The sequence below is a fragment of the Typopeltis vanoorti genome, chromosome 9 (genome assembly GCF_054136105.1).
Source record: "Typopeltis vanoorti isolate ZY-2024b chromosome 9, IOZ_Tvanoo_1.0, whole genome shotgun sequence".
NCBI lineage: Eukaryota > Metazoa > Arthropoda > Arachnida > Uropygi > Thelyphonidae > Typopeltis > Typopeltis vanoorti.
In genome coordinates, this window is record NC_143557.1 from 129,611,932 (window position 1) to 129,632,055 (window position 20,124).

The window sequence follows — 20,124 nt, forward strand, 5'->3', positions numbered from 1 at the left end:
TTACCGCCTGGTTGAGGTCCCTCTTCCAAATGCTTCTGTATTTGGAACAGACCTCATCTTCTCAATTCTCATCTTCATTTCAATTTCCTAATTGTAAGTACATCCATTACATAGAGACACACAGTTTTAACTGAAAAAGAAAAAAAAACCTTCGTATACAATAACATCGCAAACGAAAAGAGTTCTGGGACTTCTTATGTACAAATATGGAGAAAGTGTAAATCATGAGCATCAGGGCAAAGTATCTCAAAATCATAAAGAACCAAGAACAAGAAAATGTAGAAGTTTATCTACAGTTAATCCTTTGTCTCTTGATCCCGCAGAATGAGAAGTGCCTTCTCAAGAAGATACACATACCCTCGTGGTCGAAAGACCTAAGTGAAATCCTGTTTAGATACGAAGAAACTTTATAAGTGTTTTTCGAGTGAAAGTGAGTTAGCATGTGCAAGGGCAAAATATTTTTAATCCCACGAAATACGCGAGCTAGCTTGAACAGCATACATAATTTCTAGACATGATGCACACGTCTCTTATCCTTAATTGATTAGTGTGAAATTCTGAACAACAATGACAAGAACACAACTAAAGAAGACATGTAGAAACTGGTGAAAGTATAATGTTCTGAAAAGCAGTCTATCACGTAGTGTTTCTTTGGGTAATTCCGAGGAGTTACTAACAGAAACAAAAACGAGTGTAGAAAGATGTAGAAACAATAAAAGAAACCTAAATGCCATCTTAATGATCAACATAAACATAATAAAATATCATATCTATGGGAGGAGTTTGGGACATCGTATGGCTTCGAAAGTTCGAGATTGTCTCTGTGCATGAAGGGAAGAAAAAGTAAAATTCGTAGTATCTTTTTGTGAGAACCTTAGGAGAACGTTATAAACAAACTCCTAATCTAAGTTGAAAAAATCCAAGGAAGAGTTTCCTTAGATTTTCAAAGCATCTTCCGGGTTCTTCCGGATATTTAGAATCTTCACTAAAATTATAAAATCATTCTCACGTTTCGTAACGTACCATAATCACAAAACTATACAAACGATAATATACAAGCTGTTCAAACAAAAATACCAAAAACAATGCTACATTTAGTTACTCTGATAATAATGATGTCACGGTGTACATTCTGTGACGTCACTAACATCAACGCGAATTTTTTTATGTTTGCCTCGTGTTTTGTTTAGACTTTAGTTACGTGTAGCATTATTTGAAATACTCGGTGGTTCTCCTCAGATTCTAGCCGAAACCTAAACAGGTACAAAAACTCTTATCAAAATCACTTGATTCTAAAGTTCTGCAATTAAAACAGAACTTGAAGGAGTCTAATTTAAAGTTTAATAAAGTTATTCATGTTGACTCAGAAGAGAAGGCTTTATATTAATGTTTACTGGAAGAAAACAATTTGCGACTCATATCTCCACTTCTGTTATGCGACACAATTATGTAGGGCACAACATTGTAGTAATATTGCAATGTTTTCGATATCAAAAGAAAGAAAGAATATTTAATTGCAAACTGGGAGAGAGTTACCGAAATGTTACTTACTGAACTGACACCAAGATCCATAGTACTCTGAGCGACAGTAACATGTCTGTACAATACAAGTTCCTCCATTTCTGCAAGAAGGGAAACAGCCACCTACAAAAAAAAAAATAATAATCACTGCAGGGAGGAACACAAATAGGTAGAAAATTATCCCTAATTGCAACTTAATCTTACATAACACATTTGTATAATTTTTATTTATTTATTGAATACAGTGGGCTTTAGTTTACCAATTTTAAATTAAATAAAGCATTTTTATACTACACTTCTCTCATAGTCAAAAACGCATTAGATGTATTGATATTAAATACATTCAGTCAATATTTAAAATGTGAAGAATATCTAAAAAGTCATTCAAAACTCTCTATACTCACATTCTCAAACCAAATTAATCAAATAAAAAGAACTTTGTACTGATCCAAACGTATATTTAAATTTTCCATAGATTTAACCTTATTTTAAAAGTTTCATCGAATGCTTGAAGAATACTAAAATATTTGATAAATGTAAACAAAATGAAATATCAAGGAAAATACTATAAGATTAATCATCACTTACTGAACACCTCCTCACTGGAGAACGAAATACACAGAAGGGATGCAAATAAAACCCGTGGACAGAAATTGTGGAACATCGCTAGATGCTCTTACTTTTAGCGTGGATTACTGTAAAAGAACAAACGCAATGTTTAGCATTCGTAACCGGAAGTGAAATTGTCAGATTCTCAGAATGGTGATTTCACTAGAATTTGTACGTGTGATTTCCTTTTAAATGATCTAAAGTAGAAATTGGTGGATAGAACATGGAAGGAAAAGGGTGTCATCTTTCCGGCTTCTCTTAATTATTAGTGTTAAACCTGTAATTTGTTTTTAATTTGTTTTGTTTTGTATAAATATGCTTCCAGTACTCACCTTTCTCAGCAAGAAAAAGAAAACAAAAACTCGCAGAGTTTATTAGTAGACTCTTTTTCCGTTTTTAAGCGTTGCAATTTTATTTTAACTTGATCCTGTCTCACTCAATTTTAGATAATTAAAATGATGAGGACAATTAAATTAATACTATACAAGAATGAACTAAAATGTAATAATTAATTACATTTATAAAAATATAATATAATAGAAAATGAAATACTATTGCAAGTTTTTAAAAAGATACAATATATTCAAAAAATTGTTTTAATATTTTAAGAAAGTACAAATACACCATTATAATTTTATATTAAAAAGCAATATCATCCCTCGAGCAGTAATTTAAGTCGATGTGATCACCCTTACGACAAAGTGGTTGCTGCTATAATATTATCCAGGGGATATAAAGGAGAATAAAGGAGAATATAGATCAGTGGTTCTCAACCTTGGTTAGACCGCTGCCCGGTAAATTCTTAAAACGAGGGCTCAGTTCCAACAAATTTATTAGTAAATACCTTTCCAATTTTTTCTAAAGTTCATACATTAAACTAAAATAAGTATTAATAATTAATTATGGCATAATCATAAAGAGTATTAGTACATTTATGTATACGGCGTGGCAGTAATTTTATATTTTAAAAATATAAACTTACGTTCAAATTAGTTATCACTCACTAGACTAATGAAATCTTGTAGCATATTGTAGTTTCCTCAGGCCAACATTATTAAATCAATGTGTTCTGATTTTTATTGACACATCCCACTGTGATCACTAAACATTTATAATATTATTCAGTGTAAAAGTGATTATTGTATTATTAAATTGATTTTAATGATGTTGGTTTGAAACAAAAACGGTACGACAAAAATATTTATGCATCGTAACTCACCATAGAAGTCAGCTGAGCAGGGGAAGCAGCAGAAGGATGTCAACTTGTCGGCGAAACATTTATTATCACATATACAGCCCAAATATTTATATGAATATACAAAGTATGTAATTTAATAAATAAAATTGTATGAATCTCTCGAATCTAAACACTAGTTCCGACACTAATTAATATTTAAAAAAAAAATCAGCTAACAACTTTTTGTTCTCGTATAGGGGAGTAGGCGAAGCCTTTTTAGCCCTATCTAACTTTTGGAGACTGAGCGCCGCCATCTCGTGGTCCCTAACCCTTACACAATATATTTAATGTCTGAAATAGTGTGGGTACTACGGTAGATTGTCTTGAGTTTAAGGGACGAAAAACCCGAGTTTCCGGGAGAAAAAACCTGCTTTCCCATGCCAGAGATCGACTAACTCGGGAACGGATCGAAAAAAGACTTTAAAAAATTTCCTCTAGTCGCCGACTAGATTCGAAAGCTTTTTTCGTGTGGTGAAGCACTGCTGTGTGCAAACACCACCTCCACTAAGCTACATAGGTTCTTACTAAAATTAATATTTTGAATATGAAAGCGCAGCACTTTAACACAACAATTATAAGTTACTGAAAAAGTTAAACTTAGTTTCTTTTTTACAACTGAGTTTTGGAAGGTTTTAGTTAAGCTAGTGAGACTTTTGTTGCTGTTTTCTCTTCGTTAGCTTATTAATTCTGGGATGAATTGGAGTGATAGCCGGGGTCGTCAGGAAGTTGCAGGCGGTTCCTCTGTTTCGTTTTAACCACAGTCATGGTAGAAAAGGCACTTTCACAAAAGATGTGTGGTTGATAAACAAAGAAGAAATCTCGTTGCTATTTCGTGTAAATTTGGGTATTCATTTTTCATTCGTATCCAGAATTTCGAATTACTCATAGAATTAAAAGTACTTCCCAGTCCTTTGTCCGATGATATCTTAATAAGTTGAAGGGTTTCTTCATGGGAAAGGGCTGTCTCTTTGTGTTCAACAAAGGGGTTCACAATCCACATATTTTGCATTCGGGGATCCTCATGTTCGGGATAATACTTTTCAAACGACGACAACAACGTCTTCAAATGGCCTGCAGAAACTGAATTCTGTGAATAGAAATCACCTGCTTCCATAATATAATCTGAGTATGACTGAAACATTTCATTCTTTATTCCTGCAATCTTATTAAACCAGAGTTTGAGTTTGTTTTTGAATGATTCGATCTTGTTTCAAGAATTAAATGTTGTGTCTGGACCTTAAAGTTTTAAATTCAACTCGTTTATGTAAGAAAATATGTCTGTGAGATATACCAGCCAAGCTACCCATTTTTTATCCTGAAAATAATGGAACAGGCCACTTTTCTTATCAATTAGAAACAGCTCAACTTCCTCTCGGAGTCTATATAACCACATGAGAACTCACGGAAGAACCAAAGAACTTCCGAATGAAAAAGATTTTCATGATCAGAGCCCATTTCATAGCACGATGTTTTTAATGGTATTGTTTTTAAAGCACTGTTTTTATATAACTAATAATTTTTACAGATCGAGACAGGACTTCATTAATCCTAGGTGCCATTTTTGGAGGCCAGGTTTGGCCAATGAATATGGCAATGCGTTGAAATTAATTTATTGCCCTCCATTACCCTTAATTTTAGTGACCTGCATCTCTACCTGTAAGACAGGCAGCGGCCTTAGTACAAACTCCAAACGCATTTTTTCCATTCCAGACCTCTATCTTCAATGAAACCATTTAAAGCTTTGAAAATTTCATGCTGGTAATGTTCGCAAGTAATTCAGAAACGCTTAAAACGGTTTCCTTCATATCACTTTCGTCATGATCAGTATATCGTACATACGTAAATAAAATGCTGTTGTTCGGAATATCTGTAGATTCGTCCAGTTGTAATGCAAACAATTTCGATTTTGTAAATCTTTCAATGAATTGCGTTTCTGTATCTTCTGCCATATCAGCTATCCGCCTTTCAAGTGGATCATTCGACAATGGGATGTCTTTCATTTTACTTGCTACAGACTACCTAATACTTCATTACAAACAGCAATCGAAGAAGGCTTAATGAGTTCGCTTCCAGTGGAATACGTTTTTTCACATTTAGCTATCCGTAAAGATATTAAATAGGATTGAAGTGTCAGTGGATGACACTTGGGAAATAATTTTCTTTTCTATTTTAAGTGCATCTCTTTTACGCATAAAGAATTCAATGGGTTTTTGTTGACTAGATCGGAATGTTTTGTGCTGAGATGTCGGGTAAGTCGCGATGACTTCATTTCCCAGAACAGTAGAACGAATGACACATCGAGGTCGTGGCAATTTCAGTGGAAAAATTTTCTTTACACTTCCTTGCTGATTAGTCACTGACATTTGCAACACAGAAGTTATTTCGTTCGGTTTTGAGAACAGAGGATACGCCACCCATTGTTGTAATTGCAGACTTGCAGGCAATTTTTATGAGCGGTCATAAACAACGGTATTCCTTTTCCTGAATGTTGAAAGATTTCGACGTCTGAAAACTCCCGATCATTCAGGAATACTTCCATGTTTAGAAATACGCGACTTGGTCACTGACATTGGCTACTCAGATGTTATTTAGGCGATCTGGGTCTGAGTTTTGGACAATATTATTCTCGAATTTTCGACAATATTTCAAGAATATTAATCTCCTCAGAATATTTCCACTATAAAATATTTATTTCTAAAAAATGCTTAGAAAACTAAAATGACAAATTCCAAGAGAACTTCTCACGGCCCGGTATAATTGATGTCCGGGCCCGGCGGTTGAGAAACACTGATATGGATGGTATGCATTGGAAAATTAGCATGATGAGTGAAGGTCGAGTTATTATTATGGGGGGGGGGACTTTAACAATGGGGACATAGATTGGAAGAAGGAATATCACAAGGAAGGAAGGACGGAAATAGAGTTCGTACAGTTGTTAAGAGCAACCTGCGACAGCATGTAATGGAAGGGATAAGAGGTTCGGGAGTAGTAGATCAAATCATGGAATCGCAGAACATATTAATAAGCAATTTAATTGCGCTGTTTCCACTTGAGGAAAATGATCATGTGATCTTAACCTGGGGGGATTGTAAGACTTGCGGAATATTATATTAAGAAGGGGTATATGTGGAATTACAAGGCTGGTGATAACGACAATCTGAGAAGTCAGATTTCAGCAATGACGTGGCATGAGAATTTGAAAAGGAGAGATGATGGGGCGTGGGAGATTGTCAGAGTGTTTAAGGAAAGCTCTATCAGACTGTATTCCCGTAGTCAGGAGGAGGAGAAATCAAGTAGGAGTAAAATGGATGAAAAGTAATATTAAACAGGAGTTGCAGATAAAGAAAAGATTGTGGAGGGAGTATAAAGAAAAAGGAGATCAGCATACACAAGAGCAGTACAAGGTATAGACAAGGAGGGTGACCTGTATGGCAAGTAAAGCCAAAACTAATTATGGGAGGAAGCTAGCTAATGAGTCCAAAAAGAAGTCCTAAGGAGTTCTTTCGCTATGTGGCCAATAAAAGAAGACATAACTATGGACGACTGACTTCCAAAAGTGTTGATAGTAGGGAAGTAACAGAAGCAATTCAAATACTTAGTTATCATTTTGCGAAAGTGTACCATCTTGATTGCAGTGCCGAATATGTCACTGCCTGATGAGAGTCTAGAGATAGAAATGCTTAGTATATTACAGAACCCTAATGCTAACACTGTCATAGGGTTAGATAGCATATTGGCGCATGTGCTACGAGAATTCAAGTTCTGGTAAAGTTTGAATTGAGTGGAAAGAGGGGGAAAATAATTCCACTGCGTAAGGGACGCTCCAACATAGAAATGGCAAATTGTGAGTCAATCAGTAGGGGTGGTTACGGTTTTAGAGAAATTCATAAAAGTTAGAATTCAGGATTGAGTGGACAGCAATATGATACTTTATAAGGGGCAATATGGTTTTTGAAGGGTAGGTCTTGCCTTAGTAACTTACTTCCTATAGCAAAGTAAATAAATAAAATAAAATAAATCCTGCGGGGTGATACTTTTGCACTTTGAAAAGGCATTTGACAGGATTCCATATGGAACTCTTTTGCAGAAAATGACGCAAATGAGTATGGATCCGAAGCTTCCGATTTGAAAGAGGGTGGCTGATGAACAGATGTCAGAAAAGGTTTATGGAGGAGCTGACTCCAGGAGATGGCGGGTGACTTGTGGTCTGCCTCAGGGATCCGTACTTGGTCTTCTGTCGTTTAATTTGTACACTAAGGATATTGGAAATAATTTGACAGGGAATATGCACTTTTTGCTGATGATGAAAAACCGGGAAGAGCCATTGTGAATTCAAATGATGTAGACATCTTGCAGGATGATTTAAATAGGCTGTCAGTATGGGCTAAGGTAAATGCTGTCAGTTTAATGTGGAAGGATGAGATCACATGCTGTTTACTATATTAATGGAACTGAACTACAAGAAGGTGATGAGACCTGGGAGTTATTGTGGACTGAGAACTTATGTTTAAAGGGAATATTGATAAGGTTGCCAAAACATCACCAAATTAGATGGTTGTTGAAAAACACACTGATAAGCAGAGATAAGGAAGTGATTGTTCCACTTTATACGGCATTGATAAGACCGCATTTGGACTAATGCGCACAGATCTGGTCACCTGGATTTCTTGCTGATGAAGAAATTGTGGAGACGATTCAGAGGCGAGTTTCAAAGATTGTTGCAGGTCTGTGGGATGTTTCCTACAAGATTAGATTGAAGGTCTGTGTGCTCCAAAAACTAATTGATCGACGTCGGAGAGGAAATATGATAGAGGCATATAATTATTAAAAGAATTTTATAGGAGTCATACTGATGACTTTTTTCTGAACAATGCAGAAAGGGAGAGAACGAGGATCATCCCTGGAGATTGTGTAAAAGTGCGGTTAACAAGAGTGTTAGGACTAAATTTTTTGCTTGGATGGTGGTGAAGGTGGTTCTGAATGCTTCGTCTACTAAATAATTTTAGAAGTATGATAGGTCTTGTGTAAATAATGGTTAGTGTCAATGTAGGATCTTCCGCGATGGTTTTCAGAAGCCACGGAGGTACCTTTACAATAATAATAATGATACATTTCAAACAGTAAGTCGAAGTGACAATGATTTGATCAACCGTTATTCTACTGGCCTACTGTTTGGGTTGTCCATGGCCAATTGAATTTCCCTTTTGTAAATAATATTTTTAAAAGTATAAGGAATGAATTTGCTTTTTTTTTCTATTTTTTTGCAAACAAGAATTCCTTTGGAATAGATCTCGTCGATATATCAAAGTTAAAATCTTTTCTTAAAATATCTTTTTCAACATTAAATAGAAGGTAACCAAATTTATGAATAATAATTTTATGAAGAGGAAGCTGATATTTAGTTTTGGATGATTTTTGTTGTTCTATCTTTAACGCTTCAAATTTTGTAATTAATTTCACTTTACTTCAATATAAAGAGCCAATAGGCTTCATTTCGGCGATATAAATATTATTAAATTAAGGGGATATAAAATCCCACATTATTTTAAAACCGATTAAGAAACTCAAAGACTGGAATCAGAGAGTTTCCTGCTGAATATAGTAAACTATAATCGCCGATATTTTTATAGTTTAGTATATTCGGCATGAAACTATCTGATTCCAATCTTTGAGTTTCTTATTCGGTTTTAAAACAATGTGGGATTTTATATCCCCTTAATTTAAATAATTTCACTTTGTTCCTATTCTGGACATCTGAGATGTTTGAGAGTTGAGCGTATCTTCAATACGTTGCCAAGTATTAGTTGTAATGTTTGTTTCATAGCAGAGGAGTTATATGTATATGTATATATAGTTTAAAAATTTCCCCTGTGGTGTCTAGGCGAGAATCACAAGAACTTTTGAAACATGTTCCAGATTCACTGCGCCCCAAACAAGACACCCTCCTGGACATCGCTAATAAAGTCTTCTTTTTCTTTGTCATATTATCTTCAATCTCCTTATTATTAATTATAATTAATAAAATTAATAATATTATCTTCATCTTATTGTCATATTATCTGCCCGTAAACTCAAGAAAATCGACTGTAGAACCCACATTATTTCAGACATTAAATATATTGTGATAGGGTTAGGGACCACGAGATGGCGACACTTGTTATGCCGTCTTTCTTCTCAGCGTGCCGATTAATTAGTGATTGCCTTGGGCCAGCTATCTCTGATTGGGTACCAATGGAAATTGAACTTCTTCCTCAGTGTCCAAAAGTTAGGGCTAAAACGTCCTCGCCCACTCCCTATACGGGAATAAAAAGGGGTTAGTCCTTATAAGGACTGGCTTAAAGGGGCGAAGGAAGAAGAGTGCTTTTCATCTTCCCCGTTATCTGTAGAGGACAGTGTATGGATAAGGTGTTATTAAGCAATTAAAGCTCTGATCATGGCAGGAGAGTAACAGCAATAGCCGAGCCTCAGTTAGAACTTCATTAGCTACAGCATTGCCATCCATTACCCTCCAAGGATATTGGATTGAATGAATCAATCCGATATACGCCCATGACCTAAAAAAAATAAAAAGGGGTTAGCTGGTTTTTTTTTTTTTTTTTTTTTTTTTTTTTTTTTTTTTTTTTAATATTATTATTATCTTCAAGCTTTTGTGGTGTTTTCTGCATTACTCAAATTGCATGGAATATATTAGTATGGCACAGTATGGCAGCAATTTCTAAATAAAACTGCTTTATGAACTTAACTATAAAAAGCCAATAGGCTTCATTTCGGCGATATAAGCATTATTTAAATTAAGGGGATATTAAATCCCACATTGTTTTAAAACCGAATAAGAAACTCAAAGATTGGAATCACAGAGTTTCATGCCGAATATAGTAAACTATAAAAGTATCGGCGATTACTAGCGTGAGCTAATGCAAGTAGTCCTAGTACGTAGTACAATCTCGGGCAACTCGCAGCAAAGGTGGTGAAGTTCTGATCGCTATTCTTGGTATTTTCCATAATGTAAACACACATTTCCTAGGAAATGTAATTCCATTATGGAGGGAGGTCACTACCCAGACCGGTTTCAGCCTTTTTTGAGGCTTCCTTAGCGATCAGAACTTTCCCACCTTTGCAACGAGTTGCCTGAGATTGTACTACGTACTACTACTACTTGCATTAGCTCACGCTAGTAACCGCCGATACTTTTATAGTTTACTATATTCGGCATGAAACTCTGTGATTCCAATCTTTGAGTTTCTTATTCGGTTTTAAAACAATGTGGGATTTAATATCCCCTTAGTTTAAATAACTGCTTTATAATTTTATTTTTAATTTAAATAATGTGCTGTCATAGAGTGGATATATGGTGCAATCGTATATCCCTGGCTTCTTATATTGAGAGGGATATGCAGTTACCCAGTGAATTCGTTGGAATTTCTTTTTTTTTTTTTTTTTCTTAATTTTCTATTTTCTTCTTCTTCTTTTTTTTTGATGTAATGTACACTTTCATTACTCAAGAACTATATAAGCGCGATACAGTGCTTGAGCTATATCTCTAAAATAATGTTACTAACCGAATGTAAAAAAAATAAGTATCCCAAAATTATATCCAAAAAAAAAAAAAAAACACTTTGGATATGAAAACGAAGAGAGAAAATTTCGTCTCAAATTTCATACACTACAATTTTATACTGTAGTTTAAAACAGAGATAAGTAAACAAGATAAAATAACAAGGTTACGACCTTTCAGTTCAATCAGCAACCTTGCATTTGCTAAATTAACATTTCTTCTTTGTGTTTGTCAGTCAAGTTTTATACTTTTGATTTATTCTGAAGGTTCTGTCGTATAACGCACATTTCTAAGTGAAATTTGTTACCACCCATTACTCATGGTTTTTAAAACTGTTTGCATTTTATATCCTTCCTTGTTTGAGTCATTGATAACTGTGATGTCTACGCAATGTATGTTCCGGAGTGTGGTCACTGTTTTTTTTTTTTTTTGCTTCAAAAACTACAAAGTGAAGAGTGGATATACCCCTGGAAATCAAGTGGCTTATTTCTTAAAAGAAGGGTTAAGCAAATAAGATGTAGTTCGGTTTCTCCTTGGAAATAATTATAAACTTTTAACAAGGCAGTAATTTGATACATAATGTTCTCCTTTGCTCATATTAAAAAAATTAAATTGAAATTAAAAATAATAACATAATAAAATTCTTAAATGAAAAAAAAATGTTTATTAAATTAAAAAGGTTTTTTATGATAAGCATTTTAATCAAATATCATTTATTTGCCGTCCTGAGAAAGTTTATTTTAATGATTTCTGCACATTATTTTTTTTTTAAATAATTACGTTGAGACTAGTTGGAAGCATTGATTGAACATTATCACTCTTTCTATTTAATGAAATTTTTAATACGATTGCGTATGACAGATAATATTTCAGAAGCCTTTTCTGACGTAAGCTATTATGTCAACATGGCTATCTTAGAGGAAACTATGAAGTAGCAAGTAGATAGACTGTGAAGCATTTTTTAAAAAAATCGGCGTAAACCATTACTGACTGAGTGAGCGAAAAATTGTCTTCCATCTAAAGACTTTCTTACACATATCATTTCTACGCCAACTAGCGGTCATAATTAATACTAGTGCTAAAGGAAGTAAAGTATGATTTTAAGGGAGAAAAAGCACATTTGCTGGAGAACAGTGTGGTTAAGCATATCACACATAATGCAACTCGTGTCATGTAAGCAAAAATGATTATTACTTATCAGAAATATCGTAATAAAAAAATAAATACAATTAAATTATATTATAATGTAATTTTAAATTATTTGTAATATTATATAATTTAGTCAGCAACTACCTTTTTATTTTTAATGCACCAAACAATTAACATTTCCAAATATTTTCTGTTCCTACCACGAAGGGGAGACGGAGAAAGTCCTTTTTAGGACTTCCAGGGTAACAAATGGCAATGCTGTAGCCAATGAAGTTTTAACTGAGGCTCGGCTATTGCCGTTACCCAGCCATGACAAGAGCTTTTTAGCTCAATAACATCCCATCCACACAGATTTTCTTCATTCAGATGAGGGGATAAAGAGTCAAGGACTCAGTCCATCGCCCAGTTCTTTTAAGAACTATAAGAACTGTTCCTACCACGTTCAGGTTTCAACTAAAATTGCACGCGAACCGAGTGCGATTATTTTCCAAACGATTTTGGCTCGAGGGGCCATGAATTAATGAATATCTCTCGATAAAGTACGTTTGCATCAAATAGAAAGCCTAATCCTGCATCTGCTCTCTGGTTTGGGATAGCCTTGGTGAGTAGTAGGGTAGCCACTTCTGATCACATCAAGATCAAGATAAGATAAGAAATCGTGACGTCATGAGATTGGAATGTTAGGAATTTCCCTGGGGGCATATGTATCAATGGCTTCAATTCTTGTGTTTTGGTTCACATATGGAATTATGGGTGATGGCAGAGATAAGCATTCGTGTTGTGATTGGTGGGACACTTTGAACCAGATGAAGATCAAGATAAGATAAGGGATCGTGACGTGAATGTTTGTTGTTATAGAGTTTGGAATGTTTGGAATTTTTCGCTGGGGCCCTTGTCTGTCGAGGACATCAGCATGTGATGTCCTCGACAGACAAGCCACAATGAATTAAGCTAAATATCACAAACAATGCATTAAGCGAACCAAAATCACCACGTGATTTTGGTTCGCTGACTCTGTCATTTTCATTGAAAAACCGGGTGATTACTCACCGTCCACTGATCACTACCTTGGGGAGCTAGGCGATGAACTCGACGGTGACTTTATTGTTGAGTTTGTTACCACAGGCCCCAAATCTTATTCCTACAGAACGCGGGGGGTGGGGGGGGTAAGATTGTGACCAAATGCAAAGGCATTACTTTAAATTCTCGCGCGGCCACCGAATTTAATCTGGAATATACGATAGCAGCAGTAAGGGGTGAGCCACAAAACATCCAAATTCCTGTACCATTTTCAGTCCATAGAGACAAATGGAGCTGTCAACTCAAAACGACCTCCGTAACAAAAAGATTTGGATACACTTTTGCGAAGCGCATAATGTCAACAGACACATGCACTTTTCCCTATGGGTATTTTAAAGGATATTTCCTTACACTCACATATCCCATAAGCAAAAGATGTCATCTATGGGACAGAAAACTAAACGATATTCTACCTGGTAGGTAAAAATCCATGGTTGTTTTCCAACACGATAATTTGCAGTATCTTCTCTTGTACAGTTCACATCAATGTTATTGTTACTATTATTCCACAATAGCTTTTTTTTTTGTTCTTAGAATTTAAAAAAGAAAAATTTCGTCTTGGCATGATTACATGGTGACTGTGATAAAACAAAATTAAAAAAAATGTTGACAAGGAGATATTTTTGATATTTAAAACAAGTATCTATTTGTTTTTACATGATCTCTGATTATATAAAAATAATCACAGTCTTATTATTTTATCATTTTCGATATATTCATACATCAATTTACATGCATAATTTCGGGAGCTACTCAGTCAGGAAAAACAATATTCGTGTTGTCTCTCATAGAACATTGTAATCAACTAATCAAACCACCACCGGAACGAATCGTTTACTGTTACAGTGATAATCAAGATAAATTTTAAAAAATTACTAATATAGAATTCGTGAATGGTTTGAAGTTACCTGAATTTGATTCTAATGTGAGAAATTTACTCATAATCGATGATTTGGTTCACCAGGCTAAGGACAGCACGGAAATAGCTGATGTATTCATAAAAGGGTCACATCACCGTAACCTCAATGTCATTCTACTGACACAAAATTTATTCTGTAAAGGTACACATTTTCGTACAATTTCTCTCAATAGCCATTATGTTATTGCTTTTAAAAATTCCCGAGACTGTTTACAGTGTTCTCATTTAGCTTCCCAAGTATTTCTAGGAAAAACGAACGTGTTAGTTCAGATTTATAAAGATGCAACACGGGAACCCCACTCATATTTAATTTTAGACTTTAGACAGGAAACACCTGATATTTTACGCTTAAAGTCACGGATTTTGCCAGGAGAAGAACCCAACACAGCGTTTATACCTGAATGGCTGATAGACTCAAACGCTGAGAATATCTCATCAAGTACTTATTTCATTCCTCTCCCAAACAAGAAAATGATGTTTTAAAACACTGCACTTCTAGCCAAATCACCACACTCTGTGAAATCTGCAAAAATGTTTTATGTGGAAATATTCCACTAAAAAACAACCAGAAGTCACGCCTACGAGAAAAAAAAAATTATAAGAGCCCTAAGTAACAAATCGCTTCCCTTCATTACTAGAAGAAAACTGGTTTTAAAGCACGGGGGAGCACTGTTCCCATTATTAGGCAGTATCATTGTTCCTTTATTGAGTTCACTTATTAGAAAATGAATATGTTTAAAAATTTTTCACTACTCTAATCACCAGAGGATTGAAGAAGCGTAACTTGGACACTCGATGATGAAATGAGTGCCATTTTAAAAATAAGAAATATACATGCAGATGAAAAAGTAAAATCATATTTAAATGTTATGCAAAAGTATTTAGAGTTGAAAAACCAATTGTCTCTAACAGAATGAGAGCAGCAGGAACATAGACTACCACGTCCAGAACCTTTACTGAACAAACCGAATACTTAGAACCATTCCCATTAACCATCAACGTCAGCCAGTCCCAGTGAAGAAAATGCTTCCACTCCAACCCCTTCCCGCAAGAGAGCTCGAAGAAGAAGTACCAAATTCATCTCTCTGTCACCCCGAAAGCTGCGTGGGAATAAGAAACTGGTGTGGAAAAAATGGTAAGGGAAAAAAAATGTTTAATTATTTTTTATTTTCAGTAAATGATCTGTAACAGCATACGTTACTACAATATCATTTAACCACAAATCCTTAGAATAACATTTGCTAATAATATTTTGCATAGAAAGACCACGACATCTCAATATTAAAAAATATACACAATGCACACCACACACGCGACAGATTCCTTAACTTGTACAGCTACAGAATTATAATGCCATTTATTAGTATTAATATTCAGAACGTTAACAATATCGTTTTCGGGTGGACGACCGAAGCTATCGAAAAAATCACCGTGTTTGTCTTTAATATAGATAGCTTACCAATGTTGTCCTGGAAACCAGGTCGGATCTGTGTTCACGACGAACATCGACTGTTGTTTTCTGATCGGATGTTGTGCCAATTCATCACGAGCACAAACTCCTAAACCTACTTTTCTCGTACTGGGTTCTAACTCTAGTATGCTTACTAATTGTTCAGCGTTCATAGTCCAGTAACACAGAACGATCCTTTGTTACGGATAACGTACACTCAAATTCTGCATAAAGAACCACTGTGATGTTTTCAGGAAGAGGTTGAGCAAATTTAACTTCGAGTCGCACACTTCCACTTCTTAACAGGCTGACATGGGGGGCAACGGTATTTTGATCTGGCGATAAGTCAAATCTATACAGAACGTTTCCCTTTACGTATTCTTCATAAGAAATGTCATTACCACAGTCTCTGTTCCATTTGCCTAGTGATGTGAACAGTGACATGTAACATCTGCTGTAATGCCTTTCTTTGAATTTCGGAGTCAAAGGTTGTGAGGGATACTGAATACCGTCAGCTGTCACCACAAGAAAATTCAGATTGAAATGATGAAAATTAAATGGATTTCTGTTGAAAGTGCCATTAAATCCATCACTAGCGACCAGTCCAATAATTAATCTAGATGGTATTTCACCTAGATACAGACTGTCTCGTGTGGCATCTGACATACCCTTGGGAATCGAAAAATAAGACACTTGCACACGATTGATGGGATATACCATGTTTGACATGTCTAACACAGACAGGTGAGCCAGTTGAATCTTTGAATTTATTTTGACTTTGCGCACAAAAAGTCTTCAATTTGCACTTTAGCCTTAGAATCAGCATTTGCAGTCAGTAAACAAAATTCGGGAGAACTGCGAACCATACAAACACGAACAGTAACGTTGTTGATCAAGTACCGGTCTTGATGCATGATGTCAGCGTGTATTCGCCCAAGCATCTCGACACTTTTCGATTGGTTAATTCGAGCTTGTCGTCTACGCATTCCACATTCACTTTTGGTAAACATATCACTAACATTAGCCTCATCATGTTTAACAAATAGTTCATTTGTCAGCTGACTTTTTTTAGCATCTCTGTCATAATTTAGTAGGTTTTCAATATAAGCCCTATAAGGATACGTGTCTGATGCCACATTCACTAGTTTATCTTGGAGAAAAAAGTCAATTTGACTGTACAGGGAATGGAAAAAGTATTCACAACACCAATTGAAGAATCTGCGATAGGTTTATTATCATTGTCAGTGATGCGCACACGAACACGTAGGTATGATTTTCCCAAATCCAAATATTCTTCAGATGTACCTGGTATGCAAAACTCCACAAGACCTCCAATGTCAGTACTGGATATTGGTTGGTAGGTGACATAAGAACTTCTTTTCACACACATGTTGACACGAGGGTGGGAAAAAAGATCTAACTCTGACATCATATCCTCAGCAAAAGATGTCATCTCGCTTGCGCTTTTTAGTATTCGTTTTTTTATTTCTTCTTGCTTCCTTTACCTCTGAAGTAATCGACTCTGAGCCTTTTCAGCAATGGTTTTTCCAGCTTCTGATGCTCTGTTTATAAAGGCTCGACGTACAGGTACCCCTTCCAATACATCTCCTATAATATGCTGACCGGCTTTTAAGGCTTGACGACCGACAAATTGAGCTGCAGGTTTTAAAAGTGGACTTAGAAAGGAGAAGGCACTTCTGAAAATGCCACCTAATCCGTACCCACGCTGTATTGGGGGGCCCGTAAACATTTGAGCCCCACCTGCCTGCAATGCGTAATATCTGAGATAATCAGTAATCCTTCACTTGTCGGAACTGTAATTTAACTATTGTCTTGCCACCACGAAAGTGGAACAACTCGCCGCTGTCAGAACAAATTTCAATGCTAATTGACTGAAATGTTTGTTTTCGTAACGGATAATAATCAGGTTGAGCAAAAACGAAGGAACACTTGGTGCTGCACTGAACAACTCGTAACAATGATGCACATATATCACCAACTGTCTGTTCTTGGATTAAATCAGAATAAACAAAATATGCCGCTAAACCTCTCTTTATATCAATTGGATATTTCCCTGTGATTGCACCTTTCAGTTAAAACCCAGTAGAAGGCCCAAACCCGAGGCCTCCTTGGGAAACAACAGGTTGTAATCTTTTGGGACTGTCAGAGAAATGGTGTTGTTTGGGTTCTTTTTTCCAGTAATCACAGACCTCACATCAAACACTGCTTGAAGTAGTTCAGAGGATGAATTGTAACTGCCATGGGGAATCTTGTACACTTTGTAAAATCCTTCTTTAGACTTTTCGAAAACTTTATTTCCTGTGATGTTGTTGTTGTCGATATTATTGACTCCTCCTCCAATTGCACGTATCATATGAAACTCATCATAACCGGAATCAATGTTATTAAATTCTCCCGGAAGATGAATTTCGGCAAGAGCAACTTCCCATTTACCTTTAAGTCTGATCTCGTGTGGCAATTCCAATTTCTCTTGAAAATGGAATTTCGTTTGCGTGTTTGTAGGAAACATTTTCATACTGGCATTACTGGGAAGGGTTAAGTAAAACATCTTCGCTACGAACCCAAGAATTATACGATGAGGGATAACCGAGCCACTTAACAAAATACTGAAGCTTTCCTTTTATGTCTGCCGTGCTTAAGTACTTGTTCGATTAGATACACGTCTTCCGGAAGTTCATTGCGAATATTAGCCTTTTGCAGTTGAGGTTCATAGAAAGTTCCCTCCATTATCTCTCCGTCCCGACTGCGAACTCCATATACTACAGGGTTTCTATTAATAACCTGAGCAATAGTGAACAATTCTCGTGTCCAGTTACCCCAATACCCTTTTCTAAATTTGTGGGTATCAACACTTAAAACCACACTATCACCTACTTGAAATTTTGGTCTGCTAGTCTCCTCTTGGGTTCCGTACAAATATTCCCAAACACGATCCTCGTTGTGAAGGTTAACTTGTGAAGGAGCCATACCGATAGTGATGTGGTGTGAGGTTATAAGTATGCACAAGGGTCGGCAATATATTCGTATAACTTTTACTTTTAGTATACCTGATCCACTTGTAGATCTTTGTTTTCAATGTTCTGATAAATCCGTTTAAACTTTCTTCTAATGGGTTTATGTCTCACATAAGTACGTTGTGTTGATAACCAACTTTTCACGGTTTCAGGTGACAAATTTGTATGTTTCTGTAAAGCTTTGATACTTCCATAACAAACTACTGTATTAGGATTATAGTAATCTGCTAACTTTTCCATGACTAACAATGATTTCTTTTTCTTTGCAGGTGAAAATCAAGAACTATCGCAAAAGTGGCAGATACTTGCTTTTATAGCAGTACTGGTAATATTAGTGACCGCAGAAATTGCCATAATCATTTGGGAAGTAGTATCAAAATCAGGCAATCAAACTTGCCTCATCAAAGAAATGTTACACCAAGAAAAAACCATTTCCATTGGTGATATATGTAAATTCCTATTTTTGCATATTGCATTGTAAATAATATCTGTGAAATAAATATGTAAACTTAAAAGAACAGTGTCTTTGATATGTTATGTATGTTTAAGTAAGAACACTTTTGAAATCACCGTGAATTCACACACGATTTGTTTATTTACTTATTTATTGAACTTTAAGGTCTTAATATTCGGATGAATTATGAATAAAATATGAACTTGAATTAGAATATGAATATAGAAGAAAATACGGATGAGCTATGAAAAAAAAGTGAGTGTATAATGGACACCAGTACATAATTAAATTATTCAGAAAACCTAATCACACCCGCCATCACGACATACTCTAAGAATTCCCAATCTTTAACAGGAAAGAAATACCCAAAAATATATTGGAAAATTAGTACAGCCATCTATAGAAGAAGAAAAAAAACTGTATGTTTGAGTGACATTAGTATATATAATTAAATTATTCAGAAAATCCTAAACATGGACCCCATCACAACTCTACTCTACTCTAAGAATCCCAACCTTTAACAGGAAAGAAATACCCCATAATGTATTGGAAATTAGTACACCCATCTATAGACAACCAAACAAAACATGACGGCAGTGATGGATGTGTGTCACCCTGGGAAAATTCCAAGATATCTTATCTCAAAAACATCGCCCACAATTCCATAGCCAAACCAAAACACCATGTGATATCACAGACAGACATATGTTCCCCAGAAATTTCCAAACACAAAACGTCACGATTCTTATCTCTAAATGTCACACCCACAATGCTTTAAGCGAACCAAATTCACCACATGATGTCCCCGACAGACAAGGGGCCCAGCGAAATTCCAAACATTCCAAACTATATAATAACAAACATTCACGTCACGATTCTTTATCTTATCTGGTCAGAAGTGTCCACCAATCACGACACGATTCCTTATACACTAATATATCTCCCTCTCCATTCAAAACAACGTCACTGATTTACAACTAACAAATGACGTCACTTATCTTCATTTGATAACAACAAACATTCACGCCACGTTTCCTTATCTTATCTTGATCTTGTCAGAAGTGTCCACCAATCACGACACGATTCCTTATCACAGAGATAAGGGATAAGATAAG

At 35.5% G+C, this 20,124-nt stretch overlaps 1 protein-coding gene across 2 annotated transcripts in view; it reads right to left on the reverse strand.

Moving 5' to 3' along the window:
- LOC150103542 (uncharacterized) overlaps positions 1–20,124 on the reverse strand; it is a 65,610-nt gene that overhangs the window by 1,801 nt on the left and 43,685 nt on the right. For both annotated transcript variants that reach the window (XR_016548779.1, XM_090397567.1), the window contains 2 exons: positions 2,110–2,216; positions 1,552–1,644 (listed from right to left, as the gene is read on the reverse strand). Coding sequence is in view for 1 of the 2 variants with exons in the window: in XM_090397567.1 (XP_090253693.1) it covers positions 1,552–1,644; positions 2,110–2,185 (169 nt within the window). In the remaining variant the exon portion in view is untranslated. Of the gene's footprint in view, positions 1–1,551; positions 1,645–2,109; positions 2,217–20,124 lie in introns of those variants that run through there.